Source organism: Oncorhynchus kisutch, linkage group LG16 (genome assembly GCF_002021735.2).
Source record: "Oncorhynchus kisutch isolate 150728-3 linkage group LG16, Okis_V2, whole genome shotgun sequence".
Classification (NCBI taxonomy): domain Eukaryota; kingdom Metazoa; phylum Chordata; class Actinopteri; order Salmoniformes; family Salmonidae; genus Oncorhynchus; species Oncorhynchus kisutch.
Window position 1 is genome coordinate 6,972,233 of NC_034189.2, and position 21,856 is coordinate 6,994,088.

The window sequence follows — 21,856 nt, forward strand, 5'->3', positions numbered from 1 at the left end:
TTGTTCCTGTAGTTTTTGTAAACACACTGGTAGGTTGATTAATAACCTGAACCAGATTACAGGCACTGGTAACAGTAAGACGTTTCCTATTGAGTGGGTTGATTAATAACCTGAACCAGATTACAGGCACTGGTTACAGTGAGAAGCTTCCTGTTGAACGGACAGCTTGATGAAAACCAGTCAATATTCAGGTCCCCAAGAAATACTATCAAGCATTTCACACATATTATTTAGATACTGACTGTTCACACTTGGTGGCCTATACTGCCCTACCAAACAAAAAGGGCAGAAACTGCTCGTAGCGTGGAACTGATAAAAATTGCTTTTATTTACCTTGGCTTCATAATAACTTTATACAGTTACTGCTAACATGTATAATCTAAAATAAATAAATACATAAATAGATAAAATATCAATTTTATCCAAGACACAATACAAAAGAGTCAGGATACTTGTTCACATGATTAAGCATGTATTTGATGTAGAAAAAATGTGTTCATGCAAAACTCATATTCGACCAAATGAGCAGTTACTGCCTTTTTTTGCAAAGTACGGCAGCAACACCCCAAAAAGAAAAGGCCTTTGATGTTCCAAGTGAACCTGCAACTACAACACTTCAATTACACAATATCTTCTCCAAGTATTACAGGGATATGGCTCTGAGTATAACTCCCCCATAAGCATTTCTGTCTCTTCTGTAGATGTTACATATGCAACACCCCAAAAATAAAAGGCCTTTGATGTTCCAAGTGAACCTGCAACTACAACACTTCAATTACACAATATCTTCTCCAAGTATTACAGGGATATGGCTCTGAGTATAACTCCCCCATAAGCATTTCTGTCTCTTCTGTAGATGTTACATACTTGTATAGGGATATGGCTCTGAGTATAACTCCCCCATAAGCATTTCTGTCTCTTCTGTAGATGTTACATACTTGTATAGGGATATGGCTCTGAGTATAACTCCCCCATAAGCATTTCTGTCTCTTCTGTAGATGTTACTTGTATATCTACTGCTGTATTTGTTTTCATTTAATCAGGCAAGTCAGTTAAGAACAAATTCTTATTTACAATGACAGCCTACCGGGGAACAGTGGGTTAATTGCCTTGTTCAGGGGAAGAACAACAGATTTTGACCTTGTCAGCTCGGGGATTCGATCCAGCAACCTTTTCGGTTACCGGCGCAACGCTCTAACCACTAGGATACCTGTCGCCCCTGTATCTTCAAATGAACAATCTCAGTGAGTCTCAGAAATAGCTAATATATGAACATTATCTGATGTTAGCAAGTTATTGATTTCATTAACCTTATTTCTAAGACTACATAGGCTTATATGGTAATATATGGGTAATAATAACTCCTCTTGACAATTCAAAACTCTCCGTTATTTATTATTTTACACCTGGGTTTGCTATACATTATCTTTTACCCCTTTTTTATAAGACAATTACCAGCCATTTATAAATAATATCCAGTCTTACTTGATCAAAATCAGCTATAAATACCCTTCCTGGCTTCTTTAGAAGTTCCATGAGGTTCTATTATTTCTAGTAGTTGTCCTATATTATCTCCAATGTATCGTCCATGTAAATGACCTGTCTGATTAGGATAAACAAAACCCTTTTAATTCTGAGTGCAGTTCGCTAGTATTTTTGCATCACAACATTTAAGTGTTAGAGGCCTCCAGTGTATTTTAGATAGACCGTGATCTTTATGTTTGCCATCTGGGTCTTGTTTTAATAATAGTGAAATCAGACCTTCCTGCTGAGTCCCTGACAGACCATTTCTATAGCAGTTAAAACAATCTAACAATACTTGATAGACCAGATCAGACCAGATCAGACCAGATCTACCGGTATGATGCCATCAAGCCTTGGGGGTGTCTGTTATGTGGGGAGTTATGTGTCTGTTATCCAGACTGAAAGGATTTAATAGCCTCAAAAAGTTCTCCCTCTGTAATCAAAAAGTTCTCCACACTGATCTTTCTGTACATTTGTTCATTTTCCATGTTTTATACTATTTGGAAATAATTCCTTACCATAATCTTCATTCAGTGGGAGAGGATGAGATGGAAAAGAGAACATCTGCCTAAAATAATCAGCTTCCTCATTTAAAATATCATTCGGAGAATCATAGATGACTACGTCTTCAATAACGAGTTTCTGCAAATTATTTTTGTTAGCCTTCCTGTATTGGAGATTCAGGAAGAATTTTGTGCATTTTTCTCCATATTCCATCCAGTTGGCTTTATTTTTATAATAGTTTACATTAGATCGTTCTTGAATAAGTTCCTCAAGTTCTTTTTGTTTTTCCTATAACTTATTTTGTGTCTCTGTAGTATCGTTTTTATTGCCGTCTACATGAACTATAGGTTCATGGATAACCCTTGTTAGTCTTGTCTCTTTAGCCAGAAACAGATTTTTCTTTTAAATTATTGATAAATATTAAATTGAGTGACCCCTGAAGGTACATTTAAAGGTATCCCAAACAATAAGGGGATTTGCTGAACCTATATTATACTGGAAAAATTCATAAGTTACTGATAATTTCAGAATAATATTTACATTCTATCATAAATAATTGTTCTCCGCCCACTAAATTTTATGGATAAACAGTCTGGCATGAAAAATAAACAAATGAACAATGAAAGTTAAATCAGGGTCCATTTAATTTGGATCAAAATACAAATTAACATTAATAGTTGTGTCTTTTAAAATAAAATCTTCTAACTCACTCCAAAATCTTCTGACATAAGAACAGTCCCAAAATAAATGGTCTCTGGGTCACAACCACAAAATACACATTTGTTATCAATAGTTATTTAGAATCTGTGTATAATTAAGTTGTTTACAGCTTGACTGCTGTTCTTGGTACAGAACGCTCAGATCAACCCTTAACTTTTTATGGCTGCAGGGGCATTATTGAGTAGCTTGGATGAAAAGGTGCCCATTTTAAACAGCCAGCTCCTCAGACTCAGTTGCTAATATATGCATATTATTATTAGTATTGGATAGAAAACACACTAAAGTTTCCAAAACTGTCAAAATATTGTCTGTGAGTATAACAGAACTGATATTGCAGGCGAAACCCTGAGGAAAATCAAAACAGGAAGTGGCTTCATGTTCCATAGGTTCCCTTTGCTGGATTTAAAGGGATATGAACCAGATTCCTTTTCCTATCGCTTCCTCAAGGTGTCAGTCTTCAGACAGTTTCAGGCTTTTATTTTGAAAAATGAGCCAGAACGATAACATCGCGTCAAGTGGTCACATGAGTTTTGCTCGCGCAACAGAGTTTGGACAGCTATTGCTTTTCCCTCTCCTACTGTGAAAGAAATTTACGGTTGATATATTATCGATTATATATTTTTAAAACAACCTGAGGATTGATTATAAAAAACGTTTGACATGTTTCTGTGGACATTATGGAAACTATTTGGAATTTGTGTGCGTTGTCATGACCGCTCTTTCCTGTGGATTTCTGAACATAACGCGACAAACAAACTGAGGTATTTTGGAGATAAAAATAATCTTTATGGAACAAAAGGAACATTTGTTGTCTAACTGGGAGTCTCGTGAGTGAAAACATCCAAAGATCAAAGGTAAACGATTAATTTGATTGCTTTTCAGAAACACCCACCTGGAACAAAAGAAAAACAGACACCTCCTCCCCACAGAACAGACACCCCCCTCCCCACATAACAGACACCCCCCTCCCCACATAACAGACACCCCCCTCCCTACAGAACAGACACCCCCCTCCCCACATAACAGACACCCCCCTCCCCACATAACAGACACCCCCCTCCCCACATAACAGACACCCCCCTCCCTACAGAACAGACACCCCCCTCCCCACATAAGACACCCCTCCCTACATAAGACACCCCCTCCCTACAGAACAGACACCCCCCTCCCCACATAAGACACCCCTCCCTACATAACAGACACCCCCTCCCTACAGAACAGACACCCCCCTCCCTACATAACAGACACCCCCTCCCCTACATAACAGACACTCCCTCACTACATAACAGACATGCCTCTCCCCTATAGAACAGACACCCCCTCACTACATAACAGACACCCCCTCACTACATAACAGACACCCCCCTCCCCACACAACAGACACCCCATCCCTACATAACAGACACCCCCCTAACCACATAACAGACACCCCCTCCCCACATAACAGACACCCCCTCCCTACATAACAGACACCCCCTCCCGACATAACAGACACCCCCTCCCGACATAACAGACACCCCCAGCACGGACCCCTCCACCACCTGGTGCAGCATGGACCCCTCCACCACCTGGTGCAGCACGGACCCCTCCACCACCTGGTGCAGCATGGACCCCTCCACCACCTGGTGCAGCACGGACCCCTCCACCACCTGGTGCAGCATGGACCCCTCCACCACCTGGTGCAGCACGGACCCCTCCACCACCTGGTGCAGCATGGACCCCTCCACCACCTGGTGCAGCACGGACCCCTCCACCACCTGGTGCAGCACGGACCCCTCCACCACCTGGTGCAGCACGGACCCCTCCACCACCTGGTGCAGCACGGACTCCTCCACCACCTGGTGCAGCAGCCTGCTGGACTTTATGAAGGAAGCCTCCACCACCTGGTACAGCACGGACCCCTCCACCACCTGGTGCAGCACGGACCCCTCCACCACCTGGTTCAGCACGGACTCCTCCACCACCTGGTGCAGCAGCCTGCTGGACATTATGAAGGAAGCCTCCACCAAGTCGCTGGAAGATTGCTACCCAGACTCTTCTTGCACGTCCTCCAACTTAGTGAACCGCGCTGTCACAAGCCTGGACCACAAGCTGGAGGAGGTCAGCACTGTGGTCTGGATGAGAGGGTTGTGAAACAGTGGCTCCTAAATGTTCCACGCTCCTGGCCGTGAAACGTCTCCGTGAACGGACAGTCTTTTTCCCCAAAGCACAACTCTGGTGTGATGAAATAATGACTGACAGATCCGACAGGAACGAATGCCTGTCATACCCAAGATCCCCTGCTCTCCTCAGAACAGCCCAAGCCGTGTCTCTCCAGCACACCCTCTGCTGGTACAGAAATCTCTGTGCAGTTTGTAGACGGAAAGCTATCACTCTGGACCCAATGTCCACTAGCCCTTGGACCCCCCTCATTCGAATGGGGGGGGGGTGTTACAATGCTTCCCGTGTCCCGTGTTGGCCCTTGGACCCCCCAATAACGTTGGCATTTGCTTGATGAGACTGTAAGGGGGTCCAACACCTTCAGCCTCTACCAGAACATTGAAGAGGCCAAGCTGTTAGTGACCAGGACCCTTCCCCTGAAAGACATCAACAACCACTATTTAGACCAGCCCCTCCCAGTTTCTCTCCTGAAAACTCTGAGGTCCCCAAAAAAACATCTCATCTCTCTCTCGCTGCCCCAACTATTGTAGTTTCTCACCTTCCTCTCTCTCTCTCTCTCTGTCTCTCTGTCTCTCTCTCTATCTCTCCCTCTCTCTCTCTCTCTCTCTCTCTCTCCCTCCCTCTCTCTCTCTCTCTCTCTCTCTTCCTCCCTCTCTCTATCTCTCTCTCTCTCTCTCTCTCTCGCTTCCTCCCTCCCTCCCTCTCTCTCTCTCTCTCTCTCTCTCTCTGTCTCTCACTTCCTCCCTCTCTCTCTCTCGCTCTCTCTCTCTCTGTGTCTCTCGCTTCCTCCCCCTCTCTCTCTCGCTTCACCCCTCTCTCTATCTCTCTCATTCTCTCGCTTCCTTCCTCTCTCTATCTCTCTCTTCTCATTATTTCTGTCTACTGTGTCTTTTATATCATGTAGGTGTATAGTTTTCTAGTTGTTGAAAGGTGAGGATGAGTTCATACATGCAGCTGTCTGGAATATACCAGATACCCAATGCTTCTGTTCGGACACGGACACGGACGCACACACGCACACACACACACACACACACACACACGCCAAGTCACCAGTGAGACAAGTTTGTATTAGGTGGGAGATTATGTGAAAACCGGCCACTAGGGGCAACAGTGAGAGCTAGGTTTGGATGATGCTAGGTTGCCAGTGACAGAAAGTTGAATCCAGCTATTTTAAAGCCTATCCCAAACAATAACCCTTAACCTTTTGACGTTAGCAACAACTTTGGAGTTAATACCTAAACTTAACTTTAAAAAACTTTGAAATTTGACATTTGATAAACTTGGATTAACATCTAATTCTGAAGGGAGACTGTGAGACCTGGTTAGACACATGAAATCAAATGTTATTGGTCACACACACATGGTTAGCAGATGTTAATGGTCACATGGTTAGCAGATGTTAATGCGAGTGTAGCGAAATGCTTGTGCTTCTAGTTCCGACAGTGCAGTAATATCTAACAAGTCATCTAACAATTCCCCAACAACTACCTAATACACACAAATCTAAAAGGGTGGAATGGGAATATGTCCATATAAATATATGGATGAGTGGCATAGGCAGGATGCAGTAGATGGTATAAGGTACAGTATATACATATGAGATGAGTAATGTAGGGTATGTAAACATTATATAAAGTGGCTGGTGATCCATTAAAGTGGCCAGTGATTGTGTCTCAATGTAGGCAGCAGCCTCTCTGAGTTAGTGATTGGGTCTCAATGTAGGCAGCAGCCTCTCTGAGTCAGTGATTGGGTCTCAATGTAGGCAGCATCCTCTCTGAGTTAGTGATTGGGTCTCAATGTAGGCAGCAGCCTCTCTGAGTTAGTGATTGGGTCTCAATGTAGGCAGCAGCCTCTCTGAGTCAGTGATTGGGTCTCAATGTAGGCAGCATCCTCTCTGAGTTAGTGATTGGGTCTCAATGTAGGCAGCAGCCTCTCTGAGTTAGTGATTGGGTCTCAATGTAGGCAGCAGCCTCTCTGAGTCAGTGATTGGGTCTCAATGTAGGCAGCATCCTCTCTGAGTTAGTGATTGGGTCTCAATGTAGGCAGCAGCCTCTCTGAGTTAGTGATGGCTGTTTAACAGTCTGATGGCCTTGAGATAGAAGCTATTTTTCAGTCTCTCGGTCCCAGCGTTGATGCACCTGTACTGACCTCGCCTTCTGGATGATAGCGGGGTGATCAGGCTGTGGTTCAGGTGGTTGTTGATTGGTTGATGATAGCGGGGTGTACCTGTATGCCCAGAGGGGTTCCGTGACAGGCGCTGTCAAACAGGAAGTGATTCTGTAAGATGGATATTTTATGAACCTCAGAGAGAGTAAACTCCTCAGAGATGAGAGAGGGTGAGAGTCAGACAGAGAAATGACATCACTTCCCTTTATGTGTCAGTATGTGCTCTCTCTAACGCTTAAAGTCTTCCTGCCATTGTCTCTATTTCTACATCTGACTGTTTTCAGCTATTTCACTGTTCCTGTGGGAGACATTTCTACAAGGACAAGCACATTGTGTTTTACCAGAAAACTTTTCTAGTGGCTCTTATTGTATCCATGTTTATTCTAGAGGCAGATCGCTCAAGATTGACTTCTAAATTGGACGTCTGTCCATGTCCGGAAGACGTCGGGGAAACACCTTCAAAACCTGAGCACTATTAACCATAAAGTAGGGTTGGGTTTTTTAAGGGCGTTGTGGAAAAGGGTAGCGGACTCCAGATCTGAAGATTCCCAGCGGTAGACACTCACTTTATTTATTTGAACCCTAATCCCAAAACTTAACCCTTAACTCAACCAGTGGAGGAAAAAGTACCAAATAGTCATACGTAACTTAAGTAAAGAGGTAAAGAAGAAGAAGAAGAAGAACCGGACCGACGCTGGAGAAGAGAAGCATGTAGGGGGAGTAGAACATCTAATACGGACCAGACAACAAACAAGACAGAGACAGCGTCAGAACCGCTAAGACAAACTAACATTACTCCTAAGGCAGGGAACAGACAACAAACAAGACAGAGACAGCGTCAGAACCGCTAAGACAAACTAACATTACTCCTGAGGCAGGGAACAGACAACAAACAAGACAGAGACAGCGTCAGAACCGCTAAGACAAACTCACATTACTCCTGAGGCAGGGAACAGACAACAAACAAGACAGAGACCACGTCAGAACCGCTAAGACAAACTAACATTACTCCTGAGGCAGGGTACAGACAACAAACAAGACAGAGACCGCGTCAGAACCGCTAAGACAAACTAACATTACTCCTGAGGCAGGGAACAGACAACAGGAGGAGGAGAGGTTACTAGGAGGAGAGGTTACTAAGAGGAGAGGTTACTAGAAGACTGAAGGGGGAGAGGTTACTAGAAGACTGAGGGAGGAGAGGTTACTAGAAGACTGAAGGAGGAGAGGTTACTAGAAGACTGAAGGAGGAGAGGTTACTAGACGACTGAAGGAGGAGAGGTTACTAGAAGACTGAAGGAGGAGAGATTACTAGAAGCCTGAAGGACGAGAGGTTACTAGAAGACTGAAGGAGGAGAGGTTACTAGAAGACTGAAGGAGGAGAGGATACTAGAAGACTGAAGGAGGAGAGGTTACTAGAAGACTGAAGGAGGAGAGGTTACTAGAAGACTGAAGGGGGAGAGGTTACTAGAAGACTGAAGGAGGAGAATTACTAGAAGACTGAAGGAGGAGAGGTTACTAGAAGACTGAAGGAGGAGAGGTTACTAGAAGACTGAAGGAGGAGAGGTTACTAGAAGACTGAAGGAGGAGAGATTACTAGAAGACTGAAGGAGGAGAGATTACTAGAAGACTGAAGGAGGAGAGGTTACCAGAAGACTGAAGGAGGAGAGGTTACTAGAAGACTGAAGGAGGAGAGGTTACTAGAAGACTGAAGGAGGAGAGGTTACTAGAAGACTGAAGGAGGAGAGATTACTAGAAGACTGAAGGAGGAGAGGTTACTAGAAGACTGAAGGAGGAGAGGTTACTAGAAGACTGAAGGGGGAGAGGTTACTAGAAGACTGAAGGAGGAGAGATTACTAGAAGACTGAAGGAGGAGAGGTTACTAGAAGACTGAAGGAGGAGAGTTTACTAGAAAACTGAAGGAGGAGAGGTTGCTAGAAGACTGAAGGAGGAGAGGTTACTAGAAGACTGAAGGAGGAGAGGTTACTAGAAGACTGAAGGAGGAGAGATACTAGAAGACTGAAGGAGGAGAGGTTACTAGGAGGAGAGGTTACTAGAAGACTGAAGGAGGAGAGATTACTAGAAGCCTGAAGGACGAGAGGTTACTAGAAGACTGAAGGAGGAGAGGTTACCAGAAGACTGAAGGAGGGGAGGTTACTAGAAGACTGAAGGAGGAGAGGTTACTAGAAGACTGAAGGAGGAGAGGTTACTAGAAGCCTGAAGGAGGAGAGATTACTAGAAGCCTGAAGGATGAGAGGTTACTAGAAGACTGAAGGAGGAGAGGTTACTAGAAGACTGAAGGAGGAGAGGTTACTAGAAGACTGAAGGACGAGAGGTTACTAGAAAACTGAAGGAGGAGAGATTACTAGAAGACTGAAGGAGGAGAGGTTACTAGGAGGAGAGGTTACTAGAAGACTGAAGGAGGAGAGGTTACTAGAAGACTGAAGGACGAGAGTTTACTAGAAAACTGAAGGAGGAGAGATTACTAGAAGACTGAAGGAGGAGAGATTACTAGGAGGAGAGGTTACTAGAAGACTGAAGGAGGAGAGATTACTAGAAGCCTGAAGGACGAGAGGTTACTAGAAGACTGAAGGAGGAGAGGTTACTAGAAGACTGAAGGAGGAGAGGTTACTAGAAGACTGAAGGAGGAGAGGTTACTAGAAGACTGAAGGAGGAGAGATTACTAGAAGACTGAAGGAGGAGAGATTACTAGAAGACTGAAGGAGGAGAGGTTACCAGAAGACTGAAGGAGGAGAGGTTACTAGAAGACTGAAGGAGGAGAGGTTACTAGAAGACTAAAGGAGGAGAGGTTACTAGAAGACTGAAGGAGGAGAGATTACTAGAAGACTGAAGGAGGAGAGGTTACTAGAAGACTGAAGGAGGAGAGGTTACTAGAAGACTGAAGGCGGAGAGGTTACTAGAAGACTGAAGGAGGAGAGATTACTAGAAGACTGAAGGAGGAGAGGTTACTAGAAGACTGAAGGAGGAGAGTTTACTAGAAAACTGAAGGAGGAGAGGTTGCTAGAAGACTGAAGGAGGAGAGGTTACTAGAAGACTGAAGGAGGAGAGGTTACTAGAAGACTGAAGGAGGAGAGATTACTAGAAGACTGAAGGAGGAGAGGTTACTAGGAGGAGAGGTTACTAGAAGACTGAAGGAGGAGAGATTACTAGAAGCCTGAAGGACGAGAGGTTACTAGAAGACTGAAGGAGGAGAGGTTACCAGAAGACTGAAGGAGGAGAGGTTACTAGAAGACTGAAGGAGGAGAGGTTACTAGAAGACTGAAGGAGGAGAGGTTACTAGAAGACTGAAGGAGGAGAGATTACTAGAAGCCTGAAGGATGAGAGGTTACTAGAAGACTGAAGGAGGAGAGGTTACTAGAAGACTGAAGGAGGAGAGGTTACTAGAAGACTGAAGGACGAGAGGTTACTAGAAAACTGAAGGAGGAGAGATTACTAGAAGACTGAAGGAGGAGAGGTTACTAGGAGGAGAGGTTACTAGAAGACTGAAGGAGGAGAGGTTACTAGAAGACTGAAGGACGAGAGGTTACTCGAAAACTGAAGGAGGAGAGATTACTAGAAGACTGAAGGAGGAGAGGTTACTAGGAGGAGAGATTACTAGAAGACTGAAGGAGGAGAGATTACTAGAAGCCTGAAGGACGAGAGGTTACTAGAAGACTGAAGGAGGAGAGGTTACCAGAATACTGAAGGAGGAGAGGTTACTAGAAGACTGAAGGAGAAGAGATTACTAGGAGACTGAAGGAGGAGAGGTTACTAGAAGACTGAAGGAGGAGAGATTACTAGAAGCCTGAAGGATGAGAGGTTACTAGAAGACTGAAGGAGGAGAGGTTACTAGAAGACTGAAGGACGAGAGGTTACTAGAAGCCTGAAGGACAGGAGGTTACTAGAAAACTGAAGGAGGAGAGGTTACTAGAAGACTGAAGGGGGAGAGGTTACTAGAAGACTGAAGGAGGAGAGATTACTAGAAGACTGAAGGAGGAGAGGTTACTAGAAGACTGAAGGAGGAGAGGTTACTAGAAAACTGAAGGAGGAGAGGTTGCTAGAAGACTGAAGGAGGAGAGGTTACTAGAAGACTGAAGGAGGAGAGATTACTAGAAGACTGAAGGAGGAGAGATTACTAGAAGACTGAAGGAGGAGAGATTACTAGGAGGAGAGGTTACTAGAAGACTGAAGGAGGAGAGATTACTAGAAGCCTGAAGGACGAGAGGTTACTAGAAGACTGAAGGAGGAGAGGTTACCAGAAGACTGAAGGAGGAGAGGTTACTAGAAGACTGAAGGAGGAGAGGTTACTAGAAGACTGAAGGAGGAGAGATTACTAGAAGCCTGAAGGACGAGAGGTTACTAGAAAACTGAAGGAGGAGGAGAGGTTACTAGAAGACTGAAGGGGGAGAGGTTACTAGAAGACTGAAGGAGGAGAGATTACTAGAAGACTGAAGGAGGAGAGGTTACTAGAAGACTGAAGGAGGAGAGGTTACTAGAAGACTGAAAGAGGAGAGATTACTAGAAGACTGAAGGAGGAGAGGTTACTAGGAGGAGAGGTAACTAGAAGACTGAAGGAGGAGAGATTACTAGAAGCCTGAAGGACGAGAGATTACTAGAAGACTGAAGGAGGAGAGGTTACCAGAAGACTGAAGGAGGAGAGGTTACTAGAAGACTGTAGGAGGAGAGGTTACTAGATGACTGTAGGAGGAGAGGTTACTAGAAGACTGAAGGAGGAGAGGTTACTAGAAGACTGAAGGAGGAGAGGTTACTAGAAGCCTGAAGGACAGGAGGTTACTAGAAAATTGAAGGAGGAGAAGTTACTAGAGGACTGAAGGAGGAGATATTACTAGAAGACTGAAGGAGGAGAGGTTACTAGAAGACTGGAGGAGGAGAGGTTACTAGAAGACTGAAGGAAGGAGAGGTTACTAGAAGACTGAAGGAGGAGAGGTTACTAGAAGACTGAAGGAGGAGAGATTACTAGAAGACTGAAGGAGGAGAGGTTACTAGGAGGAGAGGTTACTAGAAGACTGAAGGATGAGAGATTACTAGAAGCCTGAAGGGCGAGAGGTTACTAGAAGACTGAAGGAGGAGAGGTTACTAGAAGACTGAAGGAGGAGAGATTACTAGAAGACTGAAGGAGGAGAGTTTCCTGGAAGACTGAAGGGGGAGAGGTTACTAGAAGCCTGAAGGACGAGAGGTTACTAGAAGCCTGAAGGACGAGAGGCTACTAGAAGACTGAAGGAGGAGAGATTACTAGAAGACTGAAGGAGGAGAGGTTACTAGAAGACTGAAGGAGGAGAGGTTACTAGAAGACTGAAGGAGGAGAGGTTACTAGAAGACTGAAGGAAGGAGAGATTAGTAGAAGACTGAAGGAGGAGAGGTTACTAGAAGACTGAAGGAGGAGAGGTTACTAGAAGACTGAAGGAGGAGAGGTGGTTAGAGCAGGTAGCCTAGTGGTTAGAGCAGGTAGCCTAGTGGTTAGAACAGGTAGCCAGCGGTTAGAGCAGGTAGCCTCGTGGTTAGAGCAGGTAGCCTCGTGGTTAGAGCGTTGCTGGATCAAATCCCTGAGCTGACAAAGTAAAATCTGTTGTTCTGCATCTGAACAAGGCAGTTAACCCCACTGATCTCCCGTAGGCTGTCCTTGTAAATAAGAATTTGTTCTTAACTGACTTGCCTAGTTCAATAAAAATGTTTATATCCCAGGACAAATGAGCTAGCAATAGTAAGCTAGCTAGCCAAAAGGTTTAATGCTTATCAACCTGTCCCCAAATTAATATAGTATGGTTCAGAGTTAGTTTTGATATTTCAACCTGCGTGTCCTGATCGCGTCTGATGTGGATGGACAATATCAGCATATGGCGCACGCCCGGTCGGCATGTCAAATTTAGGATGATGTTTTGAGCAACATCGAGTTTTGTCCCCAAAGTCCCAAATGTTTCCATGTAAAAACAAATATGTTGTTCTGGTCCTGAATCTATGAACCCAAACAAAGACTACATTGATATGACTGTATTGGTCTGTGTTCTTCAATAGGAACTGTGGTTGTGTTACATGATTGGTTCTGTTCATCAAAAAAATTGTTTTTGGTTATGAAGCAATGGTAGAGTAACATATTGTAGTTCCACACCCACATCTATACGTGCACACACACTCACAGACACACACACAGACACACACACAAACACAGACACACACACACACACACACACAGGCACACACACACACACACAACCTGCGTCTCTCCCTCTGTGACCAACATGGAGGGGGTCTTTCATGACGATGAGAAGAAACAGGGTCGGCTCAGGGCCTTTCAGGAACCACAGAAGAAACAGGGTCGGCTCAGGGTCTTTCAGGAACCACAGAAGAAACAGGGTCGGCTCAGGGTCTTTCATGACGATGAGAAGAAACAGGGTCGGCTCAGGGTCTTTCATGACGATGAGAAGAAACAGGGTCGGCTCAGGGTCTTTCAGGAACCACAGAAGAAACAGGGTCGGCTCAGGGTCTTTCATGACGATGAGAAGAAACAGGGTCGGCTCAGGGTCTTTCAGGAACCACAGAAGAAACAGGGTCGGCTCAGGGTCTTTCATGACGATGAGAAGAAACAGGGTCGGCTCAGGGTCTTTCATGACGATGAGAAGAAACAGGGTCGGCTCAGGGTCTTTCAGGAACCACAAAAGAAACAGGGTCGGCTCAGGGTCTTTCATGACGATGAGAAGAAACAGGGTCGGCTCAGGGTCTTTCAGGAACCACAGAAGAAACAGGGCCGGCTCGGGGTCTTTCAGGAACCACAGAAGAAACAGGGTCGACTCAGGGTCTTTAATGACAATGAGAAGAAACAGGGTCGGCTCAGGGTCTTTCATGACGATGAGAAGAAACAGGGTCGGCTCAGGGTCTTTCAGGAACCACAGAAGAAACAGGGTCGGCTCAGGGTCTTTCATGACGATGAGAAGAAACAGGGTCGGCTCAGGATCTTTCAGGAAACACAGAAGAAACAGGGACAGCTCAGGGTCTTTCATGACGATGAGAAGAAACAGGGTCGGCTCAGGGTCTTTCATGACAATGAGAAGAAACAGGGTCGTCTCAGGGTCTTTCAGGAACCACAGAGGAATCAGGGCTGGCTCAGGGTCTTTCAGGAACCACAGAAGAAACAGGGCCGGATCAGGGTCTTTCAGGAACCACAGAAGAAACAGGGTCGTCTCAGGGTCTTTCATGACGATGAGAAGAAACAGGGTCGGCTCAGGGTCTTTCATGACGATGAGAAGAAACAGGGTCGGCTCAGGGTCTTTCAGGAACCACAGAAGAAACAGGGTCGGCTCAGGGTCTTTCAGGAACCACAGAAAAAACAAGGCTCTAGCCATATGGAGGCCTTAAGAGATTTGGTTGGGGTTCCGAACAAATTTCATACAATTCTACTAATTTTGCCATGTGGCTCAGATATATAAAAAAATCTTCCGTTTTGCTGCTAATTTACTGAAATTCTACCCATTTTGCCATTTTTAGATTTACCAATCGAGAGTGACTGTCAGTGGCTGACATAGGAGAAAAACTGCTGATGCAGGAAAGACCCTGAGCCGACCCTGTTTCTTCTCATCGTCATGAAAGACCCTGAGCCGACCCTGTTTCTTCTCATCGTCATGAAAGACCCTGATCCGGCCCTGTTTCTTCTGTGGTTCCTGAAAGACCCTGATCCGGCCCTGTTTCTTCTGTGGTTCCTGAAAGACCCTGAGCCGACCCTGTTTCTTCTGTAGAAACCAAATTGTTCAAATTTCTCCTTGTGTATTCTACTATTTTAACTCTCAATAGAAAGTTGAGACGCCGATTGAGTTCCTAAAAAATAAAAGACGTGTAAATGAGCGAGGGCTGACCGCTTATGTCGCTCATCCCTGGAGCCAGCCCTGAGTAGAACCTTGTAAAAGTGGAGCATTGGAACTACAGAACCACGGAATCACAGAACCACGGAATCGTGCAACCATGGAAACCCTAGAACAGAGAAACCACCGACTTGTTTGGTTGATTGTTGATGTGGCCCTCGGGTATTTGGACAGCTAAATAATCGATAGAGAACTATTGACTGATTTATCAGTTGACGTCGGACAATTGAAATAATCATTAGTCTTAATTTTCACATTATATTTTATTACAGGAGTACATTTAAGAATCACAGTTGAAAAACATTCATATTTGAACTAAGTGAATTGTTGGGATCTGTAAAATGAAATACACATTATGTACAGAAAGACAGACAGACAGCGATAGACTTGCATCCCAAATGACACCCTAGTCCCTTATTAGTTTACTACTTACCGTAGGACTCTGATCAAAAGTAGTGCACTGTATAGGGAATAGGGTGTCAAATGGGACACTAATTAGTAATTGTCTTCTTAATATGAATAATAAATGAATGTGGTGATAATAATAATAATTATTAGTATAATAATTATAATGATAATTATAATAATAACACAAAATAATAATAATTATTACAATAAACAATAACATATTCAACGCTGTTTTACAATATAACTGAAATAATTCATATCGTACTAAATATAAAGATATTTACCAACAGACTTTTGACATTTATACTAAAACTCTGGAAATATAATAAAAATGGCAACTTAAAATAATAATATTTTATTACAATGAGAAATATTAATAGTCAATAATAATAATATTAGGTTATTAGATAGAACAGGTGTTAACTCATGGCTTACTTACTAAACACAAGAATCAGAATAAACAGAACTCCCTCTTTGCTTTTCACAAAATACAAATATTTGCTAAATACAATGTTAAAATACAATAAAAAAACGAGAAATCTCACTTGCAATCTCTATATGATGCACTTCTATATCTGTCATTTAGAAACACACAATCTATATATGATGCACTTCTATATCTGTCATTTAGAAACACACAATCTCTATATGATGCACTTCTATATCTGTCATTTAGAAACACACAATCTCTATATGATGCACTTCTATATCTGTCATTTAGAAACACACAATCTCTATATGATGCACTTCTATATCTGTCATTTAGAAACACACAATCTATATATGATGCACTTCTATATCTGTCATTTAGAAACACACAAGCAGCTCACTGTACTTATAGTATGTGTAGACAATCAGTGGTGTAGTTGGTCCCAGAATATATACGTCTTTAACACTATAGACATTACATATCTGTAGAAGACGGTAGTAGAATATCATTTATTGAAGCTTTTCCCAACAGTCCCTGGGTCCTAGCTCCCTCCGGATAAAACTCCCAACTGTCCAAGGATTTTGGGGATTTTGTTTCAGAATGTTCCAGAATGTTCCGGAATGTTTGTGAATTCCACAAATGTTTGTGAGTTCCAGGATGTTTGTGAGTTCCAGAATGCTTGTGAGTTCCAGAATGCTTGTGAGTTCCAGAATGCTTGTGAGTCCCAGAATGTTTGTGAGTTCCAGAATGTTTGTGAGTTCCAGAATGCTTGTGAGTTCCAGAATGCTTGTGAGTTCCAGAATGCTTGTGAGTCCCAGAATGTTTGTGAGTTCCAGAATGTTTGTGAGTTCCAGAATGCTTGTGAGTTCCAGAATGTTTGTGAGTTCCAGAATGCTTGTGAGTTCCAGAATGTTTGTGAGTTCCAGAATGCTTGTGAGTTCCAGAATGCTTGTGAGTTCCGGAATGCTTGTGAGTTCCGGAATGTTCATTAAGTTCATTAAGTATTCTTTTGACGAGTTATACAGGAAGTAGTTTTGTTTTGGAAGTATTTTCTCTCCGTATCCATGATGGACATTTCCTGGTGTTGGGGTAATAAGTTCCAAAAATGATTCTGATTGTGCAATCGTCTCACGTTGTTAAATCTCATTAGCTAATAAAGTTTAGATTTTTCTTTAAATCAATTTTGCATTTTTGTGTTGATAAAGAGGAGCAGCTAGTCAAAATGTCACCTTCACGTCCCACAGAGTACAACAACACTCTGCTCCAACTGAAATACAAAACGAAAACAAAGCAACTATCAAGCAGCAAGTATATCTCCTCTCCTCCTCTATCTCTCCCTCTCTTCCCCTCTCTCTTATCTCTTCTTCTCTTTCTTTATCTCCCCTTCTCTTTCTCTCTATCATTCTTCCTCCAGCTTAGACGATTCTGATAGCTTTAGAAAAATGCTTCTCCTTTCTATCCGTAACACATCCAGTCAAGCAAAGAGGCAGATATCAGGCCAAGCGACGGACACACGGACACATCGTCCGATGACATCATAGCACAGATTCGAGTGTTTGAAGGGGAAGGGGGATGATATGGGAACAACTGATCGTCTCTTATGTGCAGGTTGAGTAAAAAAATAAAAAATGAAGATATGAAAATACGTCCAATGAAAGATCCCCTTCCACACCTGAGCTATTAACACACAATCCTAAAGTCCTTTCCAGGTTTGAGTCTCTCTTTCGCATTCTCCCTGAAGTCCTTTATAGCAGGGGGTCTCTGCTTCAACCCCATCCTGGAGAATTATAGTCCATTTTCCTGGTAAAAACGCCTCAGTTAACTAATCGTGATAGTTGATAGGTTGATAGATTGTTTGAGAGACGTGTGTTAGAGCTGGAAGAAAAGCCTGTAAAACCTTACCACTTGCCAGGACTGGATTTGAAGCACCTTGATATATACAAGTCTGTATGAGCCCACCTCTGACCCTTCTCTCTCTAGCTCTGGATGCTTCATTCACTTTAAGAGTCTCTCTCTTTCTCCTGTGTAGATTCTCCTGTCTGTTATCCTTTCCCTAAGCTTCTTAAATCATTATACCCTGTTTTATCCCATTATGTCGTTCGTTCTTCCCTACCTCCATCCATCCCTCTAATCCAAAATACACTCCCCGTAAGAATCTGTTTCCTAACTGTGCATAACTTCTCTCAACATTAAATCTTCTGTTTTTTAATTCATTCATTATATTACATTACTTTTCATTTTATACATAGTTTTGTATATTTCTTGGAAAACAAACGGAATAGAGATTATACACTTTTTTTGGCACCTTCTGTTCTTCTTCTTAGTCTCCCAGAAAGTTCCAATGACCTGACAATAACACGAGAAAAGAGAAGGAAACAGAATTCAGAATGTTCCTTTTTAGAGTTCAACGGAGACATCCAACATTCCAAGACATCAGCAAAATGGGGGAAAAAAAGGATGCTAGATCAGTCCTGACCTCCCATCCTCCTTTTACTCTCTCTGCCATGTCCTCCATCCATCCTCCTCCTCTCTCTCATTTCTCCTCCCTCTATTCCCTCCCTCCCTTCCTCCTTCACCCGTGCTTCGTCCAATCCAAATCAACGATCTACACCGCGGCTCCCAGCAGCTCTTCCGTTTTGATGTCGGCTAGTAGATCTGACGGAATCTCGTTCTGGTTAGAATCCAGACCGTAGAACTTCACCTTCAACCCGTCCACTGGATGAACCACCGGCACCGTCACCACTCGAGGAAAATTCCGGGTCGCCAGCTCAAACCGGCTGGTGCTGGCCAGCTCGATGGCCAGTATACGGAGGAAGAGAGTGGCGAGCTGTTTCCCGAGACAGGAGCGGATGCCGCCGCCGAACGGGAGGTAGTGGAAGCGTCCCTCCTTGTCTTCGCTGCGTTCCTGGGAGAAGCGGTCGGGGTCGAAGGCGTCCACGTCCTTGAAAACGGAGGAGGTATCGTGTGTGTCTCTGATGCTGTACATCACACTCCAACCCTTCGGGATCTGTACCCCCTGGGAACGGAGAGAGAGAAACGGGGAAGAGTCATTTACAAAGAGAAGACAAGACAACGGACAAGATAAAATATAAGACAAGACAACGGACAAGACAAAATATCAGAGAAGACAAGAAAAGACAAGAAAAAATATAAGAGAATACAAGACAAAAGACAAGACAAGACAACGGACAAGACAAAATATAAGACAAGACAAAAGACAAGACAACGGACAGGACCAAATATAAGACAAGACAAGACAACGGACAAGACAAGACAACGGACAAGACAAGACAACGGACAAGACAAAATATAAGACAAGACAACGGACAAGACAAGACAACGGACAAGACAAGACAACGGACAAGACAAGACAACGGACAAGACAAAATAGACAAAAGACAAGAAAACACAAGAAGACAAGATGGGAAGGGAGAGAGAGAGAGATTAACAGATGACACAATACAAATATAACACTCACGTCTAGTTCAAAGGTCTGCAGGGCCGTCCTATAACCCCCAGACACGGGCGTGAAGAGCCTCAGCACCTCCTTAATCACACAGTCCAGATACTTCAGACTAACGATGGTGTCCAGACCCAGTTCCCCCTCGCACAGACAGCCGTTGTGGAGGATCCCCCTGGTCCGGAGCTCCTCTCGTAACTTCTCCAACACGGCAGGGTGGCGTAGGAGCTGCATGATGAGAGAGGTGGAGGCACTGGCCGTGGTGGCAAACGCTGCGAAGATCAGCTCAATGGTCGCCTCCTGGAGACGAGGTGAAGGGGAAGAAGTGTTCATTAGGCCATCTGTAGGGAAACTAATATTACAACTACACTATAGCACCGATATCACTTCTGGAATACATTGATCTGTGATACTGGTCAGATACCCAATACATTGATCTGTGATACTAGTCAAGGTGATCTGTGATACTGGTCAGATATCCAATACAGTGATCTGTGATACTAGTCAGGGTGATCTGTGATACTGGTCAGATATCCAATACAGTGATCTGTGATACTAGTCAGGGTGATCTGTGATACTAGACAGATATCCAATACATTGATCTCGATATTAGTCAGATATCCAATACATTGATCTCGATATTAGTGAGATATCCAATACATTGATATGTGATACTAGTCAGATATCCAATACATTGATCTCGATATTAGTGAGATATCCAATACATTGATATGTGATAATAGTCAGATACCCAATACATTGATCTCGATATTAGCACGATTCTACAATGGAGGAGTTTATTTTTGGGGGGACCTTTATTTAAAGGCAGTGTTACAAAGTGAGACAATCCAGAAATTATCCATCATATCATATCCATATCTCTGGGAAATATGTACAGTAAGGTTGGGTTGTTGAGTTGGGTTTTAGGTTTTAGTGCACGTCAGGAGCTGTTCATACATTGGTGTGATCTGGTGCTGACGGCCTCGGTCTGTACTTACATGGTAGTGCACTATGTAGGGAATAGGGTGCCAGCTCTGGTCTAAAGTAGTGCACTATGTAGGAAATAGGATGCCAGTCCTGGTCTAAAGTAGTGCACTACGTAGGGAATAGGGTGCCAGTCCTGGTCTAAAGTAGTGCACTACATAGGGAATTGGATGCCAGTCCTGGTCTTAAGTAGTGCACTATGTAGGGAATAGGGTGCCAGCCCTGGTCTAAAGTAGTGCAATATGTAGGGAATAGGGTGCCAGCCCTGGTCTATAGTAGTGCACTATGTAGGGAATAGGGTGCCAGCCCTGGTCTAAAGTAGTGCACTATGTAGGGAATAGGGTGCCAGCTCTGGTCTAAAGTAGTGCAATATGTAGGAAATAGGATGCCTGTCCTGGTCTAAAGTAGTGGACTACATAGGGAATTGGATGCCAGTCCTGGTCTAAAGTAGTGCACTATGTAGGGAATAGAATGTCTTTTGGGAAACAGCCAGGTGACTTTCAGCCTGTTAAGCATTTTACAAACTTTAAAGGAGAGAGAGGTAGAGAGGTAGAGAGGTAGAGAGAGGTAGAGAGGTAGAGAGGTAGAGAGAGGTTAGAGAGGTAGAGAGTAGAGAGGTAGAGAGAGGTAGAGAGTAAGAGAGGTAGGAGGTAGAGAGGTAGAGAGGTAGAGAGAGGTAGAGAGGTAGAGAGGTAGAGAGGTAGAGAGAGGTAGAGAGCGTAGAGAGGTAGAGAGGTAGAGAGGTAGAGAGACGGTAGAGAGGTAGAGAGGTAGAGAGAGGTAGAGAGGTAGAGGAGGTAGAGAGGTAGAGAGAGGTAGAGAGGTAGAGAGGTAGAGGGTTGAGAGGTAGAGATAGGTAGAGAGGTAGAGAGGTAGAGAGAGGTAGAGAGGTAGAGAGGTAGAGAGAGGTAGAGAGGTAGAGAGGTTAGAGAGGTAGAGAGAGGTAGAGAGGTAGAGAGGTAGAGAGAGGTTAGAGAGGGTAGAGAGGGTAGAGAGGTAGAGAGAGGTAGAGAGGTTAGAGAGGTAGGAGGTTGGTAGAGAGGTAGAAGAGAGAGTAGAGAGGGTTAGAGAGGTAGAGAGAGGTAGAGAGGTTAGAGAGAGGTAGAGAGAGGTAGAGAGGTAGAGAGAGGTAGAGAGAGGTAGAGAGGTAGAGAGAGGTAGAGAGGTTAGAGAGTAGCGAGGAGAGGTAGAGAGGTAGAGAAAGGGAGAGAGAGGTAGAGAGGTAGAGAGGTAGAGAGAGGTAGAGAGGTAGAGAGAGGTAGAGAGGTGAGAGAGGTAGAGAGGAGAGGTAGAGAGGTAGAGAGGTAGACAGGAGAGGTAGAGAGGTAGAGAGGTAGAGAGGTAGAGAGAGGTAGAGAGAGGTAAGAGAGGTAGAGAGAGAGAGAGGGGGAGAGGTAGAGAGGTAGAGAGGTAGAGAGAGGTAGAGAGGTAGGAGAGAGGTAGAGAGGTAGAGAGAGGTAGAGAGGTAGAGAGGTAGAGAGGTAGAGAGGGGTAGAGAGGTAGAGAGGTAGAGAGGTAGAGAGGTAGAGAGGTAGAGAGAGGTAGAGAGGTAGAGAGGTAGAGAGGTAGAGAGGTAGAGAGAGGTAGAGAGGTAGAGAGAGGTAGAGAGGTAGAGAGAGGTAGAGAGGT

At 44.0% G+C, this 21,856-nt stretch overlaps 1 protein-coding gene across 1 annotated transcript in view; it reads right to left on the reverse strand.

Moving 5' to 3' along the window:
* Window positions 1-15,189: 15,189 nt before the first annotated feature.
* LOC109885013 (cytochrome P450 26B1) overlaps window positions 15,190-21,856 on the reverse strand; it is a 29,276-nt gene continuing 22,609 nt past the window's right edge. Inside the window, exons 5-6 of the mRNA XM_031793062.1 lie at window positions 19,262-19,543; window positions 15,190-18,799 (exon numbers count right to left, since the gene is read on the reverse strand). Of these exons, the coding sequence (XP_031648922.1) occupies window positions 18,389-18,799; window positions 19,262-19,543 (693 nt within the window). The 3' untranslated portion in view covers window positions 15,190-18,388. The remainder of the gene's footprint in view (window positions 18,800-19,261; window positions 19,544-21,856) is intronic.